Raw genomic sequence first — 27160 nt, 5'->3', positions numbered from 1 at the left:
TGCCACACCTAAAACAATACAAAAGGGTTTTCAGTATTTTCAATGGTGATGTTTGGTAATATTCATGTGGTGTTACACCAATGGCTTTCATTTCCCTTCATTTGAGCACATTCAGCTAAATTCTTGCAACCCATTCCTAAGCAGAAGTGGAAAGAGGCAATTACTCAGTAATTTTCATGAAGAAGGGCCAGGTTTAACCCCTGGAATCTCCTATTATAAAGATGTCAAGAGGTAGAGTTGGGAAATAGTATCACATGTACCCTTGGAGGGAGGGAGGGAGGCTGAATGGATCAATCATCTCACTCAATTTGGCAATTTGAATTATTTAAACATGTTTACTTAGAAGCCAAATTCCTTTGCTTGCTTTTACTTGCAAGTTAAGTGTGCTTAGCAAGCTACCTTGGTGAACAGAGAATTTACATTATGTTTATAATTCAATGTATCTGAAATGTCAGGTGATTAGAATCCTTTTAACTCTAAACATTTTGCAGCACTCTAGTACAGTCTTCTCTTCTCTGCCAAAACATTTAACAGAATTGGTCAGGTTACTATAAATCTGAGTTAACAAATCATAATGCTAATTCATTAAACAACCTACAGTTTACAAAGCAATGTTAAGGCTCTACAGTTTTCAACCAAGTACCAAAAAGCAGGCCTTAACACCACATCCTCCTTAAGGAGGCAGAAAGTGCAAGTGAAATTCTCTTTCTCCCAAAGCAGATAAACCATGAGGACAGGATGGAGAATGTGATATGCAGGGGTGACACTGGGGTTGTGGAAAACTGATGTCAAACAACTTACGGCCACCTACTTCTTTTATTGTTTAGAACAGCCCCTTCCTAACCTGGTGCCCTCCAAATGTGTTGGACTACAATTCCCATCATTGCAAGTTAGTATGTCCCATGGTCAGGAATGCCGGGACTTGCCCTTGGGCTGATGGGATTTGTAGCCCGACAATATATGGAGCTGCTAGCTCTGATTACTATAAGAGGGTATAAGCAGTTGGGACTGGTACCAGTGACCAATTAAGATTGGTAATAACTATTTTTTTCCATCCTAATTCTGAGAAAAGAATAGATTCATGCACTGATTACCAGAGGACAGTATAAACAGTTGGGATTGGTACCAGTGACCGACGATGTAGCATCCTTTGTTAAGGTCTATAAGCAGTTCAAAATAACTATTTTTTCCATCCTAATTCTGAGAAGAGAAAATTACCAGTTAATGAATTACCAAATGTTGGGTCCAGGCCAGCTGATGAGATTTTGGGCTGGTCATTGGACCGTGATTGTATAATGAAGCCCCTGGTGAGAGATGTTATTGAGAATTTCCTCTCCTTTCCAGCACAATAATTCAGAGAGGGTTTTTTTCTTTTGTACTTTAAACTACCCTCATTTCACCGATCTTCTTGAAATCTTCAGTGTATGTAAAACCAAAATTTCTTTCTGGCACATGTAAATTTCAGGAAGATTGGTAAAACATTTTTGATTTTATGAATGTTAGAATGACACACACACACACACACACCAATTACCCCTTTATAATGGTAGAATTCTTTATTTACTCTCCGACCTTAACTACAGGGACACTGCTGTGTCCCTGTAAATGTGTGGAAATACTATTAGAATCCCACACAGTGAAAATCAATTTGTTTGCAGTAAATTGCCAAAAGAGATATGAACATATCCACAATATTATCTATACTATGTATTATTACTACTAGTTAAGATCAAGGGTCTGACTGATACCTTTTTTTTTAATTGCACAGCTGGCAGAAGACTTCTGCTTAACAATTGTAGGAAACCTGATCACTCCTGGTGCAAAACTGGGCCTGACACTTCAGCAGAATGAAGAAAAGCAAAACTGGAGTATTAAACCAGATGGCAGAATCTTCAGCAAGATGAAACCAAATTTGGTATTAGATATTAAAGGTAAGAACTTCTTGGTGATAAGTTATGAATATCTCTGGTCTGGTGTGTACTGAGAATAAACATCCATAAGGTGTTGAAATAAATACATTGTTCCATTTGATCAAGAGTGAGCAGAAGGTAGATCCGGATCTACCAGTAGATAATCTGGGTAATTTTCCAGTAGACCAGTAAAGGTTTCTGACTCCCAGTTGTTTAACTCCTCCCTCCTCTAAATAATTAGGCTCCTGAGATGGAAAAACGTTTGGTGAGAAAACCAAGAGTGGATTTTTGTGTGCCAGGACTGTGAGCTCAGTTCCGGTACTAAAAACCAATGCCTGGGCTGAGCATTTACTCAGGGGCACCTTGTTCCTTAATTCCAAGAATATTGCCCCCACACCCATTCCAAGCCATTACTTTGCCCCTGGCTCTGGTTTGGTGGACCTTGGGGATTTAGTAAAAAGCAAAGTAGATCCCACAAGTCCGACATCTGCCCACTCCTGCTTTAGGATTGTGAAACATGCAGTTCACAAATTCCACTTCTGCCCTTCAGAAACAGCCCAGTATATTTTGATAGCTACCATCCTTCCTATTTGTTTAGTTTGGAGCTAGACACTTTTTAAAAGCATGTTTTCCAAAATAGGGGATTAGAAAGAGATACCTTTTGAATCCTTATACCTGATGAGAGTTGGTAGACAGAGTTCTCTTTGGCCTAGGTAGGGGGCCTGGACAATCAATGTAAAGAATCAAGAATATCTCATAGAGCAGGACTCCTGAAAAACCAAAGCACATGCCCATAATAGAATGACGGGGGTAGTGTGGCGGGGGGAGGGGGGAGAGCACCACTATTGTTTTCTCCAAATTTACCTGCTAATACTGTCCACAAGAATATACCTCAGCCATCTGGGTTTCATCTGGGTGTCCTTTAGCCATTAATAAATCATTTTTTCCACTGAGTTTAAGGCTGATAATTACATTCAGTGTGATTTATAGGAGATACTGGTCCTTATCTAGCTTTTGTCATGACCAAATAGTTGCACATAACCTGCTTCCCCAGATGTAATTTCCATTCACAATAAAAGACATATCCAACCAGTTTAACAGAGTTCTAGTGAGCATTTGCAATTCAGATGTGTATTGACAACGTATGCAATAGAATATTTATGTTCAGGATTCTCAGTCGCTGGATTTTGGCGATGGTCTTTTCTGAACACTTGAGCAGATTTATTTTGTATATGTGGTAGGTATAATTTTTGGTACTAGTTTTATCGTAGGCCATGTAGCAAATCTGATTTTTCTTTGAACTGCATATGAATAAATAAAGTACACAATCATTCTAGCACGGTGTAAGATCTATTACTTGTATCAAAGGAGTGTATTATTTCTTAATTAGTAGAACTAATATTTTCTGAATAATTTCTAGACATTTCAGTATTTTTAGTCTAATACTAGAAAACCACAGGGTGTCCAGTGGTACCTTAAAGACCAAAAGAAAATCATTAGATATTCCTTTCCTGTCTTAGCATATGAATTTGTAGTAGTTCATAATGTATGAACTGATGCCCTCTTGAGGATGTAGTGAATTATGGCATTACAGTAACAGCTCAGTCCTTAGATATACGTCCTGTTGAGCTTACTAGGACTTATTACCAAGTAAGTATATATAGGATTGCTCCCTGTCTTACTAGTCATGGAACCAATAGCTATAAAATCAAAATACAAGTTTGTAATTCGTTGCATTTAATCTTTAAAAAAAAGAAGAAAAAGAAACTTACTATACTGTTAGCCTAAAATATTTGCTGGAAACAGTCATAGCAATATTCTACATAGACACCTAATATCTTAAACTGGGGAGCAATATAGTCAGCAACATCTATCTATATTTGCAGAGTACAACATTCAATTGCTTGGCTCTCTGTGGTGGGGGAGACAGAATACATTCAGTCGTGGACCACTCCTGAAGCATTTCCTATGAGCCACATGTGGTTCTGCCATGCTTAGGTGGACCCTCATTTCTGTAAATTTCCAACTTCTCTCTTGTGTATATGGTGCAACATTGATTATTGAGAGTCTACAGAAATCAGATGCAGGGATTTTAAAGCAGAGCCTAATTTGGATATAAGCATAATCCTACAGGAAGGCATCAACTACAGAAAATGGAAGGGGCAGCACCTAAAGCATTTAACATGTGCATCATAACTGTCAATCTTTGGATCCCTAGTGCTATTCTGACATCATTTACATTTCATTTTAGGGGGGAAACACTATGATCAAAACCATCTCGTTGTAAGTTCAGTTAGTGAAGACAAGCCAACCCAGTGCTGGGAGCCCCTGGTCATCTAAAAGCAATTCTACTGCAGAAGGCACAGACTGAGAACGAGACCCATCCAGAGCAGTATATGAAGAATGGCAGAGAATTTGACATCCGACAAACACTTGTGCAATCTTCACAATTTCAAGAAACAACAAACAGAGCGTAGCTCTATGTGGGTGGGCATCCTCACCCCATTGCAATCCTGTGCTTGTTTCCCCTTTGCCCCCTGCCATGTCCCTTTTGCCCAGCCCTATGAAAGGGGAGGGAGGTCTGAAGCAGGGGGCCTGTGCTGTAGGTATAGGCTCCCTATGCAATTGGAAGCTCCTCAGCTGAATGTGTCCACTCTACACCTGTAGCGCACACTCCCCACTTCAGACCTCGCCCTTCAACAGCTGGAGGGCAACGGGTGGCAGGGCCAGCACACATGGCTCTGCTTTCCCTTACTTACGTGACTGGAATCGCCTGAGGATGGACAGAAGGCTATAATGTGTCTTATGTATATATGTTCTGTATTAAGGGCAGTTAGTTGTGTTCTTTGCTCTTCAAAAGTTAAAATGTATCACCAGCAGTTATTTTACATCACAAGTTACTAATTCAGAATGTATTTTAATGTGCAATTTTAAATTATTTCGAAAGACCTATTTTAATTTTTCCCAAAGACCTATTTCTTAGTGCTCTAGGCTCTGTGCTGAAAGAGAACTTACCTTTTTGCACAAGAAACATTTTTTTATTGAAAACTCACCTGAAAATATTCTAGTTGCATCCAAAATAATGAACTGTTTACTCAAATACATTCAGATCATATCAGGTGATCTTTAAAAATGAAATTACTGCACTAATACATAGCAAAAACGTTTTGCTGACAGCTGAGCTTTTCAGTTGTCAAAAAGTTCACCCATTCCATATCTGCATTGCTGCCTTTATACAACTTACAAGTATTGTCTTTATAAATTGCAAATGTACTTCTTTCACATTTGAAACTATTTTAATTTAACAAATTACATGAATTTAAAAACTGTTAGATTCTTTTATAAACTGTTTATTTCCCAACTTTTTGCTCTAAAATCTTTCCAGTGTAACTCATTACCTGCACTTTGCACATACATTTTGTGTGTCCTCAGTTACTTCAGTGTTAAGTTCTTTACTTCTATAGCATCTGTACACACAGTTCCATTAAGATTCCAGTTTTCCCAATTTACATCCCCTCTCTACTTGCACATGCTGAAGAAAACTGAAAACTATACCATGAACACACAATATTGCTTCAGTTGATGTGTTCAGAAGAAACCTTCTAAATTCTAAAATAATCCACATTTTCCCTTGAAGATTGCTTAGTTGCTTGTAAGGAAAGCTTGATTCAACACCAACTACTTCTAGTGAACTACAAACCCTAGAGGAGCTGGATCAATTTCACAAATAGTCCACCATGAGTATCATACTCTAGCAAAAAAACAAAACCCCATTCAAGCTACATTCAGTAGCGCAGAACATAAAATAGAATCATTACTGAGTAGAACACTATGAATAAATACCTGCTATTTAAAAATCTCTAGCTAGATTACAGCAGTTTCCAAGAAAAAGCAACTTAAGATGACTCTTGTAGTACCACCTTATTTTTTCCAGTGTGAAGATTACTGTTATTTCTGCTACCATTTTTTTTAATGTTCTGATGTAAGCTACTTATTACTAGCAGCAACTTGTAGTTTTAGAGTGCTCAGTCAAATGTCCTGTTATGATTTAAGAATTCTCTACTGACTCATGTGGACAACACTACTTTATTAATTTGTCGTTGTTTAATTAAGACAGACAATCCAAATTTTATTTTTTCCCCCCACTTCTCAGCCCCCTGCTATACAAATTATTGCAAAAGTTAACATTTAGTTACAAGTGTTTTTCTGGTGCTCTTTAAAACATGCTTATCTCTTTGAAATAGAAAACGTTTTTGGTTTTACGGTGTGGTACTTTCAGAAAACATTTCTGTACCCAAACTATTGTATAAACATATGGATTTTACAAATAAATATTACTTAGATGAAATCTGTTGGGTGTGTTTTACAATGTGGGCTAAGGATTTTGGCAAAATGTCCAGGGAGCAGAGACCGCAAGCTGCTGATACAATATGAAGAGTACGAAGTATTCTCTCTAGAGGCAATGTAAGAGTGTTATTCAATGCATGTATATGATACAAAATGCAGCACAGGGAATTATGGGTGCAGGAGTAGTAAAGAAGTGCATTCTAACAGCCCTTTCAACCACCACAGAGCAAGCAATATCAGCTCATTGTCACATCCCTGAGTCATACTTATGTGATGTGAATTGTCTGAATAGAATTGCCACCAATGACCCGGAAGAGGATAGACCTACTAAACTTTTGTTAAAAGGTTTCTGTAGATACATGAGTGCTCAACAATTTATACATTGTTGATGCCACTGCTACATATAGATGCAAGTATTAGTGCATTGATTTAAACTTTTGACCACATATAGCTTACCCACCACTGTTCTTATACAAATTCTTATACAAAAGTGCAAAAAACCCTCCACACTTTAAAGCGCTCTTGCATACATCTTAAAGCTTTTCCATTCCCACCCAACACATGTAGTAAGAAAGTGTCCGTCATATGTGTAGAGTGTATCGAGTTTCTATTCTACTTCCCCCACAGTAGTGTTGGAGGAAGTTGTGGCAAAACTACTGTAGGAGATGAGATGCAGTTGAGAAATGTTAAAAGGGAAGGGAGTAAGTTTTTTACTTTTGCTGCCAACCATCTTATTAAGGCAGTATACAGGTAGTCTTTTTCCATCTCTCACCACTGCCATAAAAACCTTTCAGAATAAGCATTCTTATTGCTGCAACAATGGAACTTTGAATATTTATAGCACACTAAAGTTCCAGTAAGCAAGAAGTTATTTCAGACACAAAGAAATCAGAACAACTACAGATATTATATTATGTTTTATTAATTACACTGATCACTGTTTTTCCACGTGCATGCCCTTCTTCCATCTTCCGAAAAGCCTTGGGAACATCAGAAAAGGAGAAAACTTGATCAATAACTGGATGTATCTACAGAAAAAAAAGGCAGACTGTTAAACAAGATAGCAAACTTTTTCAGTGTGTTAGGATTTGCTGACACCTAACATTGCACTATTTTTCAAGAAAAGGAATACATGTTTTCCCCTCACATGTTCACTAATGTAATTATGAAGGCAAATCTTACCAAAATACTGGAGTAAAAAGCACTAGTAGTCCTGCTCAATTCCTGATTTGTTGCCGTTCAGTTCCCTTACACAGAGGGGCTCAATAATAATGCAAATATGGCTCATGTAACACACACCCCTTTGAAATTTGCATGCAGTGTGCCCCTACCCCTGTCCACTCCCTTGTGCACCCTGATTGGTCACCTCCATCCCCTTCCCTCACCCCTCCCCACTGGCGGCAACAGCCTAACTGCATGGCTGTGCCTGGGGCCTGCCTTTGTACCACACCACGTTGGCGGAGGGGCTGCCCTGCCTATTTGGTCTAGAAGAAATTAATTGCTATTAAAGCCTGAGCTTAGAATTTTTTCAATTTTTCAAACGTTTCTGCTTGTCTTCACCGTTTAAGCTTCTATTTAAAATCAAAATGAGCAAAATCAGTCAGGTAGATCTCGAGTAATAAGCCTTACACTACTATATTCTTATATAAGACTATGAAGGCCTGGAAAAGGATGTCCTATAAAATCAGTTGTCCTTTTTTAAAGTAACATGAAAAACAAAAAATACATATACTCTCAATGCCGCCCCACATATTTTGAGTGGAGGAGTTCATCAAGGGCAGAACTATACAATATCTCTCAAAACAAGCACCTGTTTCTTGAATAAATACTGAGGGAATCCTACAGTTATTGATCTTCTGCTTGGATTCTTTAGCACTGCAGAATAACTCTTCTAATATTTGTGTATATGCATTTTTGCCACAGATACAAGTAGTAAAAAAATCTTTGGGAGGGATAAACAGGAGGCAGCTGGATCCCATTTCACATTCTATGAGAATCACCTCACAGCTAAATCCACACTACTCCACTCTGCAACTGCACAACTGACCTGCCAGAATTACTGTCTTGGTAAAAAACGACTTAGAAAAGTACTAGATATAGTTTAGGAAATATCAAGGACTAAGTAAAGAAGTGGAACTTGTAAGAAAACCTGCTCCTGTTAAGGCTCCAGTCAGCCAACAATGCCCTCCTTCAGTCCCTGTCCCACCACCATTTTTCTCCCAGAGTCAGCATTCCATGGCAACTGAGCAGGCTCTGCCCTTGCTGGGCTGCTTTTTGGGCCTCGCCTTCCTAGGGCTATTTTTCCCCTAAATATTTTGTTGTACTTCTGCAAATCTTGGGGTTCCTCCAAGCCTATTGATAACTCCCTCTTGTGGATTGGTGGCGTCACTTTGGTTATATAAACTACACTCACAGCCTGAACATCAGAAACAGAGGGAATTATTTTAACTCAACATGAAGATGTCTATGTAGCCTCATAATTATTCCATAACTTTCATTGCCAGTGGGGTACCCTGTTAATATTTCTTTATGTTACATTAGTTCTTTAAGCATCACAGTCTCATAAGCAAATAAAGAATTCTGACAGTTAGCATATTAGACCAGCCAGATCACTATGTTTTTCTGCACCCAATGGAGAGCAAGATATGGTCATTCATAAGTTGCACTTTTAAATTTCCCTCGCAGCAACAGTGCCAAACGGGGAAGCATCTCAAGAAAGAGGTACTGCTTTCTACAGGAGTTTTAAGCTACCGTCGCTATTTTGGTGCTACAGTAGCTATGTTGCCAAAAATGTATCATGACCAATCAATCTGGAGCAGCACAGTTCAGCGGTCAAAGCATGTAGATTGAGAACATGTAGCAACTTTCAATCAGAGCACCAGCCACCTGCAAACACTTTGTCTAGAAATGCTTATAAAGGTTGGGCTTTTCCCTGGATCACTTAGCCTATAGCAGTCTGGCATTATTCCTTTCTTATTATGCACCTTAATCATCTCTCAACAGAGAGTGAAAATACATTATCATTACATTTGCTGTTTTGGTAATGAGAATTTTATTAACTACATCCCTAGTACCCAATGAGATCTGTCTGAAAAGTGTGTATGATTTCATAATGAAAGCAATCACTTAGAAAAGTTATTGTCTGCATTTTTCCTTCTCCACGTGATGAAGCCAAACTTTTTGTAAAATGGATTTTTCATTTACATAATCCAGAAGCCCCCAAAACAGCACAAAATAAGCAACATAAAAGCCTTATTTCCCCCCCTCTTTTTTTTAAAAAAGAAGAATACTCTGGGTAAGAAGGGAGAAGGAAGTGTCGAACATTTATGGGGCATTAATGCCTTTCTGTATGTGTATTATCTATGAATCCTTTGCAAAGGCTTCAATGCAAGGTCATAATTAAATATGGAAAAAGGAAAGGAACCTCTCGTGCAAGCACTGAGTCATTACTGACTCTTGGAGGGACGCCAGCTTTCGCTGACGTTTTCTTGGCAGGCCTTATAGCGGGGTGGTTTGCCGTTGCCTTCCCCGGCCGTTATTACCTTTCCCCCAGCTAGCTGGGTACTCATTTTACCGACCTCGGGAGGATGGAAGGCTGAGTCGACCAGAGCCGGCTGCCTGAAACCAGCTTCTGCTGGGATCGAACTCAGGCCGTGGGGAGAGTTTCGGCTGCAGAAACTGCTGCTTTACCACTCTGCGCCACACGAGGCTTAATTAAATAAGGACAGTGGCCTAAAAAAAAAAGTTTTGGTAGCCAAACCTAGTTATGGAATTCTCCCCGACAAGAGGTTCGCTTAACCACCCCTTTTTTTCCTTTTTCTTTTTTGGCTTCCATCTCCTGGTGAAGACAATTTTGTTTAGACAGGCTTTTTTTTTTTAGCCTTGTTATTTTTAGCTGACACTGATGATGCAGAGAGTGGAAAAGGAGAGATGTTAATGCTCCTAATAAATAAGCTTATGATACTTATTTTGCTCTTCTTCTAAAAGGAATCTGTAGGTTAAGAGTTCAATTCCATGAGTTCTCCTATAAAAAGAGCCTCACTAATAAGAAATACTGAAGTTAAATTTGAATTGACCAAAAAGACAGGCCTGCATCATTGCTTTGTGAATGATGTCTCCACACAAGACAATGTGCCGTTATAATATTGTGTGTGTGCGTGTGTATGCAAGCAAACTGGGCTTTTTAAAAATAGGATGTTGTTCATAGGACAAATCTCTAGGGGGCACATTCTCACTATTTTATGAAGCTTACAGCATTGTCTTTTTAAAACCGGTCAGGTGACATAGCATATTTTAGAGGAGACTTGAACTTAACCTGAAATAATGTTAAGAGGTTGCTGCAAAATGCTCAAACCTCGTACACTCTGTTGTTGCAGACTTCTGGTCTGATTGGATCATTGGCCCTCAGCAATGAAGGGAAGCGACATGAACATTAGAACTGATGATCGCAGCAATCTGGCACATTAAACACTTTATCTGGCTAGCTGATCCAGACTCATTGTTTCAATAAACCTGAAAAGGGCTGACTGTGTACCCAGTACAATATGTCATTCCGTGTTTACTGCAAACAACCTGACTAAGACAAATATTTCTTCCTGTGCACACAGCTGAGCAAGTCAGCAAATGGTGACGTGATAGTAAGTGGAGATTAACTAGACAATGAAAACACTAACTGTTTACAACTACGCAACAGCTCCCTGGCCACAGAACAGTTCTTTGTTCATGGAAGAGAGATTAAACGGGTGAAGACTGGGGAGCAAAAGGATTACATGCACCAATACAGAACTGCTACTCTGAAAGAAAGAAAAGACTTCAAAATTATTGAGCCTGGATTCCAATTACACACATTTTTTCAGTTGTCCCTTTTTGGCAATAGTGAACCTGTGGACCATCATCCTATGTACTAATAATGAACTCAATTCTCCAAGTGTGGATCCTCTGGTTGCAAATATGGCACTGTCCATGCAGAACATGGAGGTATTAGCAGTTGTGGAGGAACTCCAAGGTTTGCAGAAGTGAAAAAGAAAGAAAGAAAAATAACGCTGACTGTCTGTCTGGGGAGAAAAATGAAAATGTGAGAGAAATGGAATTTCCTGGAAAAGGGCATCACTAGCTGAAAACCTGAACAGGAACACTGTACATTATTATATTTGTTCCACCTGTATATTTTGTTGCACATCAGATGCTGAGTTATTATGGCTATGTAGCCAAAACATGTCATTGCAGGTCTCACTTAATTTCTAGCATAGCTTTTACTGGGGAGTAGGGGGAGAAAACTAACAAGCAGGTGAGAGAGAGAAATGCGATATGATGTATGGTTTTAAGGATCTTATGCAGAGAGCACTGAAATACTGCAGCAAAATTAACTCAACTGGCTATGACTGTAATGCTGCAAGTGAAGCCAAAGCGTTGGATCCAAAACAGTCCTTTCGTTTGTAGAAGAGGCTTGGATTCAGCAGAAGCTTCTGGAAACTGAAGTGTGGAGGAGGGAGGGATTTTTTTCAGATGTCCCTGGCACCACCTCCCATGGGGGTGGGGAGGGGGGGGAAGGGAGTATAGGGGGATGAGAAGCAAGAACCCCAGAGTGCCCATTCCACAGAAGTACTCTGCATACATCTCATAGATTTGAAAAAGATTTCAGAAAGTTCTCAGGTTATGTTTAGCTACTAGTCAACACTGCCTCAGTTTGGTAAGCTGCCGTATAGATCTACCTACAGATTTCACAGAATTATAAAGTAAAGAGGCTTAAAATCAAGATGACTCACATTTGGCAACATGAAGGCCCAATTGTCCTCAAAATGGAGTTGAGCAATGCTACAGAGTATTTTCTTTTAATTAGCAGAAGACAACACCCAAACTACTGATTTTAATTTTTTCCACAGACAAAGTGACAATCCCACCCAAGTGCAAGGGATAGATAGTCACAAAGTGACATCATTCTGCAGCAAGCAAGGAAGCAGTTTTCAAATTTCTCATGACTACAATCGCTGTGAAGCAGGGTTGGTTGCGAAGGCGACCAGCAGGGCTGCTGAAAGAAAAGTGTAGCTGCATTTTCCATTCACCATTGGCTAGCGCACTGTCAGAAGTTGACAGGACGATAAGGTTAATAATGCAACAGCCTAGGTGGCACAAAGGTAGGCAGAATAGCATAGAAGAGCTGCACATTTCCTTATGAAGTTGAATGCACCTCTTCTATCCTAGTGTTAAAACTGATCTTCTACATCCCCTCCCCCTACCACACACACAGCTACCTCATTAGCAGATAAAAACATTGATTTGTGACATCAATGACCAATCCACGTTTCACTCAGAAGCAGAAGTTATCCTTCCTAGCACTTTATTTCAAGGAAACGCATTAACATGGACAATTAGTCTCTCACTGTTAGGCTCTGTTTTCTGTAGTATGGTTTGCAGACAGGCAGACACTATCGACTGAGATTTTCCTAACTGTTCATCATTTGTCTCCTTAGTTTTATTTGACCAGTGCTGTGAAGCCTTAGATGAACAAGACGTAAGAACTGATCTCACAGTTGTACCCTCCTTTTCAAGTCTCTCATGTTCAAGAAGAATATTGCTTTTTATGCAGCAGGACATTTTATTTTGCCTTAATGGGCATTGCTCCCTTCCTCACTTTATCTACTTCATATTTATTATTCCTCTGAGAGTCAAACTGCAGCGGCTGCCCCTTTCCCAGATCTCTAGTCAGCACCAAATTTTCACTGAACCCGTTGTTGAGACAAGCTGACTACTGCAAAAAACATACTATGCATGCATCTGTTTGCACTACTAATTGAAACTGTAACTTATGAAAGTGAACATTTATAAGAAAATACACCACAAAATGCCCCAATTCCAGAAAAGAGCCTTTGCTCTCAATGGATGCCAGTGTAAATCAGAAGGAAAAGGAGGGGTGTCCACAGCAAGGAGCAGCTGCCTACCTCTGACAATCCACCCACATTTTATCAACCTAAACATTCTGGAGAAAAATTACATTCTAAGGAATGAAGAGCTTCCTCGGTGATGTTTGGGAACATCAGAGAATTGAATTACGCTTCCTTCATTCACGAGCTGTGGAAATATGATGGAAGTGGGATCTCTCTGAATGAAAACTTTAATTAGTCCTGTGCTGTATTCTTTATGCTGTGTTAATCTGCCAGTTTAGCCTACTGACTTGTATCGGTCAGTACTTAAACAGCATGTTACTTAATTTATTAAAGTGTTTTATACTGCTTCCTGGCTCTTACAAAGGCCTGCAAAGTGAATTACATAACAGAATAAAATTAAATAACAAGAACTGAAATGAAAGCCTTAAAATCAGAAGGAGCAGAGTGAATGTCTTCAGCCATATGTTAAAGACCATTAAAAGTCAAGGCGAATAATAATGTTTTCATGGCCCACATAAACACCATCAGGAAGGTGTCTTTCCTTCTTTGGGAGGGAATTCCATAACCAGGGTGCTGCCATAGAAAAGGCTCTGTCTCAAGTTCCCACCAATCAAACCATTTTTGGTGATGGGACAAACAACAGGGCCCCCAAAGATGTTCTTGTCAGCGAGCTTGTGTGCTGGGATCTGAAGTTACACAGAGAGCTTTGGATATTGGGTGGTATAGAAATGTAATAAATAAATATAAATGTAAATAACCCACCCTATTTTATTTACAATTCTTTCAAGTATGTCTACTAATGTACACAGGCAAAATGGAACAACGCTATACACTTATGCAAATAAAACAAGATCAGCCCAAGACTATGTACAGAGATCGTTCTACAGGGCTCTAAGCAAATGAGGGAAGCATAAATGCCTTTCGCATTAAGATTTGCCATCTTTAAAGAGAGTGAATGAAAGACTAAGCAAACATTTCTACTCTCTTTGCTAATCTCATGACAAAAGAACTCCCGGGCCATCCACAAACACATGAAGGATGTTTCCAATAGCATCAGCATTCACCTGTTCAGAGTATTACGCAGATGACTTAAAGCCACAGCATTTCTCTATTGCATACACAGAGACAGCCTCAAGAACTTCCCAAGCACAAAACAAATGGTAACGGGGAGGAATGAGGCATTCCCATTCAAATGGCTATGCAGCAGCAGTGTTTCTGAGTTCACTTTAGGCCATGGGGATTTGGCTATGTTGCCTAAAAGAAACCTCTTGCTCTAAGTAGGGGTATTCCATAGCTTTTAAGAATTATTCTTAATTATTATTCATGATCCAGGGAGGCTGAACAACAGGAGATACCACGAAAGTTAATATTCGGGTATTCTCCTTCTGCAAATAACATGGTATAGCCATAAAGGGGCAAATGCAACTTCCATAGTGCTGTGCTGCATTTCTCTCAGCCATCCACATTCATAGATTTAAAGAATTAAGGGCCACAAACTTCCAGTTATACTTTTTCCTGTAAGGTGATGGGCTATGTAGATAAAAACAGGAGACCTTATTAGGAAATCTCAACATGGCAGCTGAGTAACCAATTCCACGAACCCTCTTAACAAGCTAACATTTTGTTTCTTAACTAGGATGGAAGTTTGAACCAAAGCAGCCTTTCAGCAGATCATGAGAATGAAATTACCAATTCAAACATACCTTCCCTGCATCGACAAGGGTAGTTATTTCATCGAGATACAGACCGCTTGGTGCGAAAAATGACCACCGGTAATGGATCCCTTTACAAAGATGCTGTAACAGAAAATAAGCGCATAATACAACATGGTCAACACTGAAATGTAGGCAAAAAGCATAAGCTTCCAAACACATGAGAAAGTGATTGCTTACATATGCAAGGGGTAGAAAGCGAAAACATTTGATTTTCCTAACATACCTTTACAGCTTTTGCACCAAGAGTCACTCCAGTCTGTAACATGCCATCAGCTACACCAAGCCTGTCCACATTCACTAAGAAGGGTGTTACCAAAGAGACATATGTAGCCCCTGACCACTTTTTAAGGAGTTCAAGAGCCCATTTTTCAGTGGATCCACCAATATTATCAAGGATGAAATCAAACCTAAAGAAAAATGAAAGAAACTAATTGGAACAATTTCTTTTTGCAAAGTATATATCACTAAACAGATGCAGTTATACCTAAAATGTTATGACATACAACACTGAAACAAAGATTCAAAACATGAGAGTTCCATTCTATTTCTTTGCTATATTTAAAAGAGGAAAAGGAAGGAATTGTTTTAGAAAGTGGTACTACTTGAAAGTACTCTTCCAACTTGTGGAAAATAGCCATACTACTTTTCAACTGCATTAAAAAAAGAAAAAAGGAAAAAAGTAGCTAGATGCATACTCTAGCACAGAAGAAGGAAAGGGAAGATAGTAAGCCCCAAAATTAATTTTTAAAACACACAAAATGTTCATAAAATTGGGAGGTATTGCATCCAAGATAGTGCTGCAGCTGTCATTTTCATTTGAATCAAGTTTTGGAGGCAGCTTGTGATCAATATCATTGGTATGCCAGGACAACAGAGTCCTACAACTTCCACTGGTATGCCAGGACCATGGAGTCCTGCAAGTATATGTTGTGTGACCTAAGGAGCCATACAAGGAAACTAGTAACACTGCTCTGCTGGATATCAGCCAGTTGTCAGGTAATGGAAAGATCAACACTGTTAAGGATAGCTAGCACTGTGGAGAGCAGATCATATGACGCTGCATGGAGGGCCTAACTTTTCGGTCAAGGCTTACTGTTGCACTGCCCCTGGCCAAAATCACTACGCCCACCTTTGATGACTGACTGAAAAGGGGTCCTTTCACACTCACTGCATATTGCTCCTGCAGGTGGAGGCAGACATTAGGATAGGGACCTACAAAAGTGGCCTGTTCTAGGGTTTTGTGGCAATGTAGGGTTATGTGGCAACAGTTTGGAATATGGAGTGGCTACCAGGAGGAGGGCCTTTTCTGCTGTGGCACCCCAGCTGTGGAATGAGCTCCCTAAGGAGGTTTGCTTGGCACCTACATTATATTCTTTTAGACGCCAGGTGAAGACCTTTTTATTCTCCCAGTATTTTAACAGTCTATAAATTAATTTTAACTTTGCTGTTTTAAATTTGTATTTTAAATATGTAATTTTGCTGCTGTTTTTATCTTGGTTGTGCTTTTATGTTGTATTTTATATTATGGTTTTATACTATTGTTTTGTTTTGAATTGTCTTAAATTTGTAAACCGCCCAGAGAGCTTCGGCTAATGGGCGGTATAGAAATGAAGTAAATAAATAATAAATAAATAAATATGGGGTGGGGGTGGGAATCGGTGAAATGGCAGTATTGGAAACCCCAATACCAGCCAACCACCAGTTCCCAGGTCAGATTCTGGCTCCATAAGGAACCCAATCATAGCCAATCCTACAAGGTGGGCCAGAGAAGCAGAATAGCTGCTTTGTGGCCTACATTCAGACCCTGTGTCTGTTCAGGCTCATTGCATGGGTCATCTGGATACATAGACAAGACTGCTAAACACAGGCCCATCTGTTCTGGCAATACTCAAGAATCATTGCATGCATAAACTAGCACTAATCCCCCAAACAGGCGGCTGAACAAATTCCCCATCTTGCTTAACAATGTCACTGAAGATTAGCTGAGCAAACTAACAGCGGCTCCTCCCTTCATACACATCCCTATGGTGCTCCCATGAGTCCAAGGATGTGGATGGCCATTGGAACTGTGGCAACTGCAAGTATGTGCGATACCAGCCACACCACAGATGGCAACGTTGCTGGCCAAGATCCCAGTGATATGCTATTGGGGGGAAGGGAGTAAACTGTCAGTTCTAGATTGTCCTTCCATTCCAGGAGGCATCCTGTGGGGCTACTGTGAATGCTCAATGGGCCAAGACTCAATGCATTTCAAGCAAGCCGGGACGAGTGCCTGAGCCCCTCTCTACTTCTGTGGGTGCATATCAGCAGTCCTCACATGCTGTGACTGGGTTGTACAGAAAGTAGTTAACAAAAATTAACAAAATGGTTAAGGTAAATATAATAAACAACATTTGGTTTGTACCTGCGATACTTATGCAACCAAATTGCGCACATCAATCATTAAGAGGAGTAAATAGGTTATTGGGGGGATGAGATTTAGTTATTAAGTTACATATGCTTTTGCACTCAGAACGAACTCTATATACAAACAACAACAACCAGTAATAGTAGGAGAAAACTGAGGAAAGATTTGAGGCAAGGGATTTGTGCAGCACATGAGAAACAAGCATGCACTTATTGCACACATCTCTCAAGGAACTATAAAAATTCTGGGTGCAATTTCTAACACGTGTGCAGAGTAATCCAAGCACGTCTACTCAGAAAGAAGCCCAGATGGATTCAAAAGGACTTTCTCCCTAGTTAGTGAATGCGTACATGATTACAGACTGTGTGTGCCAATGCTTTATATTACATACACATACAGTCTAGCAGCCACTTTATGAGACAGGCCATTAACAATCCCAATTACTAATGCAAATGAAGAAAAGACAGGTGACCTGTTCAGACCTGCCCAGAAAGTTAATGGTAGACTTGGATTTGGAAATTTACACCAAGAGCATCCACGAGTTAACTATATTGATACATACTGTGGTAAAGTTTTCAATTGCTTTTCCATACTTCCAGATTTATAATCAATCACATCATCAGCTCCAAGACGTTTCACTAGTTCGCTGGCATCCTGAGAACAAACTGCTGTCACATGAGCACCCCAGGCTTTCATTAACTGAAAGAAAAGACACAGGACAAAAATAGTCAAGCAAAGAGCAGCTGCTCAGATCTGCCTCCTACAAATCCCACACAACAACTTCCCCTCTAACTCAAGTTTGTATTTAGTATCAATTGAGCATTTCAAGTTGGAAATATCATTTTGACGGTAAGAGTCTAAAGAGCACCTTCCTGGACCAGACCAACAATCTATATCAAGGGTAGGCAACCTGGCAGACTACAATTCCCAGAATTTCCACTACTAGTTCACACCCCCTGCTCCTGCTGCCATCGGAACCCCACCACCACCACCACACACACAGTGCTGCTACAGCACCCATTGGTCTGCTGGGAAGTGACCAGCAGCAGTAGCTGTCTAGGACTCTAGGAGCATCACCAGCTGTACGTCATAAAGGGGATAAGATATATTGCAATTTACTGAGCTCAATAAGTTGGTTACTTAGTAAATATGCTATGTGAAGAGTAACAAGACATTCCACTGGTGCTTAGTCAATTGCACTGACTAGCATTTTGTTTCAGCTCCACATGTTGCTGTCTCTACATTAAGATTCTCATCTGAGGCCCTTCTCTGGGTTGCCCCACCATTTGAGTATGGCAGATGGCCATCAGGAAAAGGGCCTTCTCAGTGCAGGTACCACAGTTGTAGACTGCTCTCCCCAGGAACACTCTCCCCTGATGATAGTGTGGTGCCAGGCTAAGGTCTTTTTACTTTCTCAGGGCTTTTAATTAGATTTGGTGTGTTTTATCTTAACAGGGTTTGTTTTTTAATGTTTCTCCTAGTGTTTTTACCATTTTTAGGGCACTTTTGCATATTTTGCTTTAAATTTCTTTTATTAGTTTTTTATTTTGTAAGCTACCATAGGAATTTTATTAGTGGGTGGGATAAAGAAAAATCTCAAATAAATACATATATTAAACTAAATCATGGACATTAAGAACTTATAAAGAAGTATGTGAAAAGTCTTCTCCATAAAAAATTGTACAGTAGCAAAACAAAAACGAACTGTACTTGTTGTTATAAATTTCCCCCCAATGATTTATTGTTTTTTCTAAGCCACATGGGCTTCTCTGTAATATTTTATTTTGACACCTGGCTTCTAAAAATATAATAACTATTACTATTTATACAGCACTTCTCCTTAGTACACATACATTCTCTCAGCAACCCTTACAAAGGGTTAGGCAAACCAGGGCTGGGCAATGCATGGCTCGTGGGCAACGTTCAGTTCTCAGAGGCTGCCTGTGTGGCCTGCCGCAAGAGCCCAGCCCTCCCCTTCCCGCACTCCCAGGAGGAGGTTCATCCCTATGTGCCCTGTTTCCCAATTCTGCTTGGAAACCATTTGGGAATGGATGGCTCTCTGTCTGCACCGTTTCACAGAAAAACTGAATGTGCTAAGGAATGGGGTACACGGTACCCTGTTTCCCAACAGAACTGGGAGTGCTGGGAAAGAGGGTGCGCAAGAAGAGTCATGCCCAGGCACCCTGTTTCCCCGCAAGACAGCTGTGATGGGAGGGAGGCTAAAGCCTCTCACTACAGTGGTCTTCAGCAGCATCACTGCAATCGGAGTGGAGAATAGCTATGCTGTATCACTGGGATAGGGGAAAAGGTAAAGCCTGCAGGCTTGTTCGCACATGTGCCTTTGCGTGTATATTCATGCAGCTGCTCACCCAACACCCTATGCAGCCCTCAGGGATATATAAGTTGCCCACCCTTGTGCTATAACAATCCACTAAGGTAGGTCAGTATTATCAGAGTGGCTAAGGCCACCCAGGAGACTCATGGCTGATGTGAGATCTGAGCCAGATACTCCCTGTCTCATAGACATGACAATAACTGCAATTTTCAATTAAGGTACAACAGGTTTTACTTTTCCTACCTGTCTGCTATGTCACAGCTTGCACAGACATGCACCTCTGTAGGCTACAATGCAGAAATCTGAAGTAAGTTTGGTTACAACCCCCCACGTTAGAAGGCTGGCAATACTACATGGAAAAATCAATAGCACAAGCTCTTCCTTTCAAAGTTATGAATATGAAAATAAAAGTATGGAATAATATTCTGCAGCACAATCCCATACATGTCTAGCCAGAAGCAAGTCCCACTGAGTTCAATGGAACTTATTCCCTACTAAGTATGTGTATGATCACAGCCTTATCACTCACTGCATAAAATTGCACTTCAGATTTCTTTCCAAAAGGCTCAAAATCTCAGCCAAGGTAATCAGTTGTAACATATTTACCTGTATAGCAAAGGTACCCACTCCACCTGATGCACCAAAGATCAATACTCTGTGAAGCAAAAGGAAACCCAGTTAATGAACAGATTATAGTACAAAATTATGTTGCATCTTAAGCCAACAGCAGGAGTAATTCCCAGTAAAAAGCAGATTGTACAAAATTATTGTTATTATTATTATTTATTTATTTATATGGCACCGACAATGTACTTGGTGCTGTACAAAATATACAAATAAAACAGTGATACCCTGCCTAGAGGCTTACAGCCTAAAATCACATTAAAACATATAAAGGGGGGAAAGGGTTCACAAAACAGAAATAAGAGAATAATCATAGTAATAAGAACAGTAAATCAAGCTAAAATATCAAAAGCTATTGAAAACAAATGAGTTTTCAAACGTGTTTTAAAATCTGCAATGGAACTCGTGGTACGTAGTTGCTCTGGAAGAGCATTCCAAGCAAAAGGGGCAGCCAGAGAGAATGGGTGAAGCCGGGCAAGAGAGAGAGAGACTCTTGGGTGGGAGAGCAACATAACATTTGAAGAACGGAGGGTACGAGGGGGATGGTAGAGTGAAATGAGAGAGGAAAGATAAGAAGGTGCAAGGCCATGACACGCTTTGAATGTCTGCAAAAGAAGCTTATACTGAATTCTATATGGGATCGGAAGCCAGTGAAGAGATTTCAACAAAGGAGAAACATGGTCAAAACAACGAGCCAAGAAAATAATCTTGGCTGCAGAATGATGAAGAGAGACCAAAGAGGAGAGATGAGCATAAGGAAGACCAGTCAAAAGAAGATTACAAAAGTCCAAATGGGAGATAACCAATGCGTGGACAAGGGTCTTAGCAGAAGATTCAGATAAGAATGGACAAATCCTAGCAATGTTATATAGGAAAAAACGGCAGGACTTGGCTACAGCCTCGATATGTGAGGAGAAAGAAAGTGAAGAATCAAATATGAAGCCAAGACTACGAGCTTCTTCCACCGGATAAAGTGTGACATTATTAACAGTAACAAAGAATGAGGAGCGAGGAGACGGTTTGGGAAGACAAGCAAAACTGTTTTTGCCATGTTTAGTTTTAAGCGACGCTGAAGCATCCAGGCTGAGATATCAGACAAACAGGCTGAGATCCTAGCCTGAACGTCAGAAGAAAGTTCAGGAGAAGAGAGATATACTTGTGTATCATCTGCATACAGGTGATATTGGAGGCCATGAGAATGAATAAGATTACCTAACGATAGCATGTATAAAGAGAACAACAAAGGGCCAAGTACTGAGCCCTGTGGCACCCCAACTTGAAGGGGAAAAGAAGAAGACAAGTGGCCAAGATCATGATCAATCAAAATACTATCGGAGGAGATGAGCTGGCTAACAACCTTTATATCTAAATGCAAGCAAAATAACCATTCCTGAATGGCACGCTTGTCCTGCAGAGGAATAGCCTTCCTCTGCTTGAAGTCAGGAATAGCGAACTGGGATATTGAAAATAGCTGTATTATAGCCTCTTCCTATAAGGCTCAGTGCCAACACAAGAGGTTGCAGTGTCAAATTCTAAAGTCCCAGAATGGGTAAAGAAGACAAATAAGGTTCCCATCTGTAAAATGGCAAAGAGAATAATTGATGGCTGATGGGGGTTGTGCAAAAATGTTGTAAAAACTATAGTAATAATGAAAGATGGTCTTTTGGTTTAATAACAATATTTTCTTGTGCTTAACATAATAGGATGTTTAAATTAGCCAACTTCAATACGAGAGTACTTTCACCAAAACCACAATGCATGAAGTCTAATACTCTTCAAGATGCACTGAAATTGAGCAATTGCCCAAAGACATTTATGAAAAAGAGAAACCTCTTTATCTCACATAAATTCAGAAGTCATTGTCTCTCTCTCTCTTTACAAGAAACCCAATACAGAGTTCTTTACAGCACAATTGACTACTTACCTTTTATTGCTACAATTATCCTGATTTAGTCCCCCACCGCAGACCACTGCAGACCATGCTGTTAGACTAACATAAGGCAAAGAAGCAGCTTGAGTGTGACTGAGACACCTGGGCTTTTTAGATACCTATATAAAAGAAAAAGAGCAGGCATACATCTAGGAAAAGGGAAGGTTGGTGTTCTAGCCCAGGTTGTAAATAACGAAGGCTTACCAAGCCTCAACAGCTGAGTTCTGTTTTCTTAAAAATTCAGCACAACTACCATATGTGGTGGCAGAATTTAGGGCTGTCTCAACCACAACATTTTCCCCTACATGGACACATATAGATGTAAGAAGAAACCTGCCACAAGTACATTGTTCGGTGTCAAAAACCATACACTTATCTATTTTGCTACATGTACATAGTTGGAAGCTTTATACTGGTCAAACAAACAATTGCCAAGTTTTCACACATTGTGCTTTGAATATATTTTTCTACAATGTGTACAGTTGTAAGAAAAATGTCCTGTGTGAAGTGCTTCTTCTGCATATAATCGAAATTCATAAAAACTGGGATACTATTCAAATAAAGCATCCTTCCCCAGTCTGGTGCCCTCCAGATGTTTTGGACAACTCCCAGCATTCCTGATCATTAGTTGTGATGGCTGGAGCTGCTGGGAATTTCTGTGCAAAACATTGGGAAAGTCTCAGGTTGGAGAAGCCTGAGATAAGATAACTTCAACTTTTAAATAAGGGTCATGTTGGTTGCCTGTGGCAAGCAAAAGTTACCAGTAGGTGACTGGTCCTTTGCCTGTGCACACTCTCACTGTATGTATAGAAACCAAACCCTGGAAACCCATTCCTGCCTTATGGTAGCTACAAGTTCAAGCTCACCATCTCTCTACCTTCCAGTGTTATAGCGCAGAATTTCATTTTGCCAACTGGAAAAAATGAGGCACTGTGCTATCATAACCGCCTGTCTTCCGTCCTCCTTTCCTCCCTTCCTCTCTCTCTCCCAATTTAAATACAGGAGACAGAATGCAAAAGAACTCTGCTATTGTGTAGTGGAGTTCACAAATACAAATACAGTGGAAATGTGTGATATTTTACCTTACCAGAAAAAAATATTTTGAGACAGCCTATAACAGCCTTTCCCAACTAGGTGCCCTCCAGATGTGTTGGACTACAACGCCCAACATCCTGGATCCTGGAGGTTGTAGTCTGGCAACACTGAAAAGCAGCCGGTTTGGAAAGGGCTGGTCTATGAAATGTAAAAATAACATCACCCTTTTAAAAGTTACACAATAATGTTTCTTTATTTTTTGTAGGTATGTTTCCCCACCCATCCCGCCATTTCAAAACAAATATTTTGTTTCATTACCTCATTTCCACTTACTACAACTAACTCTGAAAAAGTGCCTTGCTTCCAGGGCGGAACCGCTGCCCATACCTGAAAAACAAAGAATTCCAAAGTTCAAGTATTTTGCCCTAACCTCGTAGCTATAATAGGTAGCTTTTTACAAAGTAGTGAAATTTCTCATCCTCCAGAAGATGACATATCTAAGGGAAGGAAATATTCATAGCTCATCAGTTTTGCTACATGGCATTGCACTATGTACAGGTGCCCAACTCTTCCCATATTGGAAGAACCTATTAATACCTCTTTTGGGGGCTGGCTCTGTTAATCCCATTAAATAAAATAGAAAAAGGAAGACAAAGAAGATGTCTTGGTCTTTGCTATCTATAGTTTGGCAGGCCTGTGCCTAGCTAAAAAAAAATTTTTTTTACGCCAAAGTCATTTGTTTCTACCAAGAATGAGGATTTATAAATCCACTCAAAATAACTTCTGCCCCTTCCACTTTCATCCTTACATACCTCATCTCCAGGTCTGAAATAGCCCACATCTAATCCACATTCCATTACAACACCAGAAACATCCCGACCAAGTGTTAGGGGAAATTCAGAGCCTATGCTTGAAATACGCAGCGGATCTCGCTTCATCCTTAAAGCAGTAGCTCCATAACCACCTACCAAAAACACACACAAGAAAAACACAACACAGTTTTGTTGGGCTTACTTTGAGAGTCACACCCCATCTTATCCATATGATTTATTCACATCAATATTTTATTATTCATCCCCTCAATTCCCCTGTGAGGTGAATTCCTATTATTCCCCTTAAAGCTTCAGCTAGAGACTGAAATAGGATATTCTGTTTGTTTTTCAATATGTCACATTTTAGTGTGCAATCCTATTCAGTTTAAATAGAAAAAAGTCCTACATTTAGAGCCTGGTCATGCTAGTAGCAGGACTTTTTTCTGTCTAAACACACATAGGATTGCACACTTATTCAATTTGTGACCCTACCAACATGGCCTTACCGGAAGCTCACAGTAAAGTAAGCAAACAAGTAACAATGACAAACAAGTCAACTAGGGTGACCCTATGAAAAGGAGGACAGGGCTCCTGCATCTTTAACAGTTGCATAGAAAAGGGAATTTCAGCAGGTGTCATTTGTATATATGGAGAACCTGGTGAAATTCCCTCTTCATCACCACAGTTAAAGGTGCAGGAGCTATACAAGAGTGACCAGATCTAAAAGAGGGCAGGGCACCTGCAGCTTTAACTGTTGTGATGAAGAGGAAATTTCACCAGGTTCCCCATGTATACAAATGACACCTGCTGAAACTTCCTTTTCGATACAACTGTTAAAGATACAGGAGCCCTGAAACTTCCTTTTCATATGGCCACTCTAAGTCAGCCCAGTTTATATTTAATTTTATATGTTTGAAGTATCACTGCCTCTGTTTAAACAAGAGTAGTAATAAGAGAAAAGCACAACCATCCCATAATTTTGTCTTTTTAAACAAAACACTGAGGCTGTGCATCAGGACTGAAGTGCTGCACACCTTTCCCCCCATGCTTGTTTTTAAAATATCATAAACCAATGGTTTCAAACTGAGGGCAGGGTGTCAGACCTAGAAATGTAGGGATATAATTTTACATGTCATAATTGTAATGTTTGTTAAATAGTCAAGGCTCAGGAATTCTCCAAGTGTTTTCACTGGGATGACTTGACTGAAAAGGAAAAGTGAAGTCACGTATCCCTGAATATTGTAGACTAGGTGAGAGGGCAGCAGAACCCTCCTGCTTGTGTTCCAACATGCAACTGGCATACAGTCCCTCTTACTGGAGCTAATATGTAGCCATCATGACTAGTGGCCATTGATAGCTTTATCCTCCATGAATTTGTCTAATACCCTTTAAATCCATCCAAGTTGGTGACCATCACAACATCTTGTGGTAGTAAATTCCATAATTCCACTATGTGTTTTACTTTTCCTGAATTTCTTATCATTCAGTTTCTTTGGATAACTCCAACTTCCACAAAATTAAAGTAGATTTTGTGACGGCCATTGAGGCTGTAATCCTATGCATGTTTAGACAGAAAAAAAATTCTACAACTCCCAGCATTCCCCAGCCAAGTTGCATGTCTTTTTTCTAATCTAAACATGATGGTGCCCTTAAAAAGCCTATTTTACATCCACGGTGGGCAGGCTTCAGTCCTGCAGCACATGCTTTGCTTTTTGTTAGAACCCTGAGACCTACCAACCAGAGCCTAGTGCAAAAGGCATACACTTTATCATTAAACAATTTTGAGACCAGGAATTTGTCTTGCATGCCAAAACTGAAAGGAGTTCACTTTGTTCTTCCACACAAACATCGCTCCTGCTTTTCCCTCCCCAAGCTTTTTTCATTTCAATATATCTTTTAGGTTACATAATTTAGGGCAGTGTGGTGGGCCATTTTATGGTTGCTGTTGTTAAATAATTGGGAATCAGAAATCCTTGCCAATCTACTGCAAATCACCCAGAAATCTACCCATAGACCTGATCTACCCACACATTTTACATCACACTCAACGAACACAAAGTATGAAAAAATAAGAATCATCCATAACATTTATACAGCACATTCCGGGAATTCAAAGCACGTTACATAATTAGCTCAATAATGCTCACAACCGACCTATAAGGTACGCGTTAATTTATTGACATGTAACACATATAAGCACTTACTTCGCATGTTAACATCTATGGGATTTAAACTTGCAGCATGGACTTTAATAATAACTTCATTGGGATATTGGATGATGGGAAATACCATGTTTGTTGTGAATCGTAGCACATCATTTTTCCCATAGCGGTCAATCACCCAGGATGGCATTGCTGTACATCTTTGACAGGAGACATGGACATTTCTACGAGGAAGGTGCCGACTCATACTTTTCCCTGTTCCAAGGCAGGTTACACCAGAGCTAGGCCAACGCCCCCCCAAAATACTAAGCACTTTCCTTCTAACGGTGTATCCTTTCAGCAACATGATTGCAAATGAAGGGGATGGAGATGTTAAACCTCTTTAGTTCCCTGCTCTTCAAACTGTAAAAAACCCCACACCTTCAGTACACTCTTCCTTACAAATCAAAACAGGTTTATGCAAGGTTTGATTTGTAGGTTCCTACACACAGGTTTTAAAAGAACATTTTTAGCATTCTGTTTTTCGTTTAAATAGACCACCCCATACCGTTTAGCTCTTCTCAAATGGGGGCGGGGGTGGTCAGAAAGAGAGAAAGGGACAACCGGCTTTCCCTGTCAGGCTTAAATCACGCAAAGACTTTTAAAACAGGTTTGAGATTTACAAGCAGAAGAGTTCAGTGGGGGTCTGCTTGTTTCCTATCCTGATTGAACTACCAAATGCACCAACCCCTGAAATTCATGTCAGGCAGCGGGGTGAACCCCTTCCTCCCAAACAGAAACATTCCCCAATGTCTTAACTTCCGAAAAGTTCCCGCGCGGTGTCTTTTCTATAAGGCAGAACTTGCCCCCCCTCAAAGTCCTGCCCTGCCTGCCCCGCGAGTCTCCTTCAGGCAAACAATCCGGTTCTTCCCGTCACCGAGCTCTTCTGCCGGGACATACAGACCCACGCGCGCAGCCCCCCTCCCCGGCCAATAGGAAGACGGCATCCTTCCAGGCCCA

The 27160-nt window shown here is 40.1% G+C and overlaps 2 protein-coding genes across 2 annotated transcripts in view; one reads left to right on the top strand and one right to left on the bottom strand.

Moving 5' to 3' along the window:
* The window catches only part of CRYBG1 (crystallin beta-gamma domain containing 1), a 118858-nt gene extending 114123 nt beyond the window's left edge, over positions 1–4735 (top strand). Inside the window, exons 22-23 of the mRNA XM_063124838.1 lie at positions 1769–1931; positions 4162–4735. Coding sequence (XP_062980908.1) covers positions 1769–1931; positions 4162–4250 — 252 coding nt within the window. The 3' untranslated portion in view covers positions 4251–4735. The remainder of the gene's footprint in view (positions 1–1768; positions 1932–4161) is intronic.
* Positions 4736–7135: 2400 nt separating this feature from the next.
* On the bottom strand, positions 7136–27082 carry RTN4IP1 (reticulon 4 interacting protein 1). The gene is made up of 9 exons (XM_063124835.1): positions 26204–27082; positions 24000–24151; positions 23506–23574; positions 22147–22271; positions 20205–20253; positions 17826–17962; positions 15080–15263; positions 14845–14937; positions 7136–7285 (listed from the first exon to the last, which is right to left on the bottom strand). Exons 1-9 carry the CDS (start codon positions 26505–26507, stop codon positions 7169–7171), a joined length of 1230 nt encoding a protein of 409 aa, XP_062980905.1. The 5' UTR covers positions 26508–27082; the 3' UTR covers positions 7136–7168.
* Between the last annotated feature and the right edge of the window lie 78 nt (positions 27083–27160).

This window comes from Elgaria multicarinata, chromosome 4 (genome assembly GCF_023053635.1).
Source record: "Elgaria multicarinata webbii isolate HBS135686 ecotype San Diego chromosome 4, rElgMul1.1.pri, whole genome shotgun sequence".
Lineage (NCBI taxonomy): Eukaryota > Metazoa > Chordata > Lepidosauria > Squamata > Anguidae > Elgaria > Elgaria multicarinata.
The sequence above is the reverse complement of the archived record's forward strand: the minus strand, read 5'-3'. Positions and strand labels throughout refer to the sequence as shown.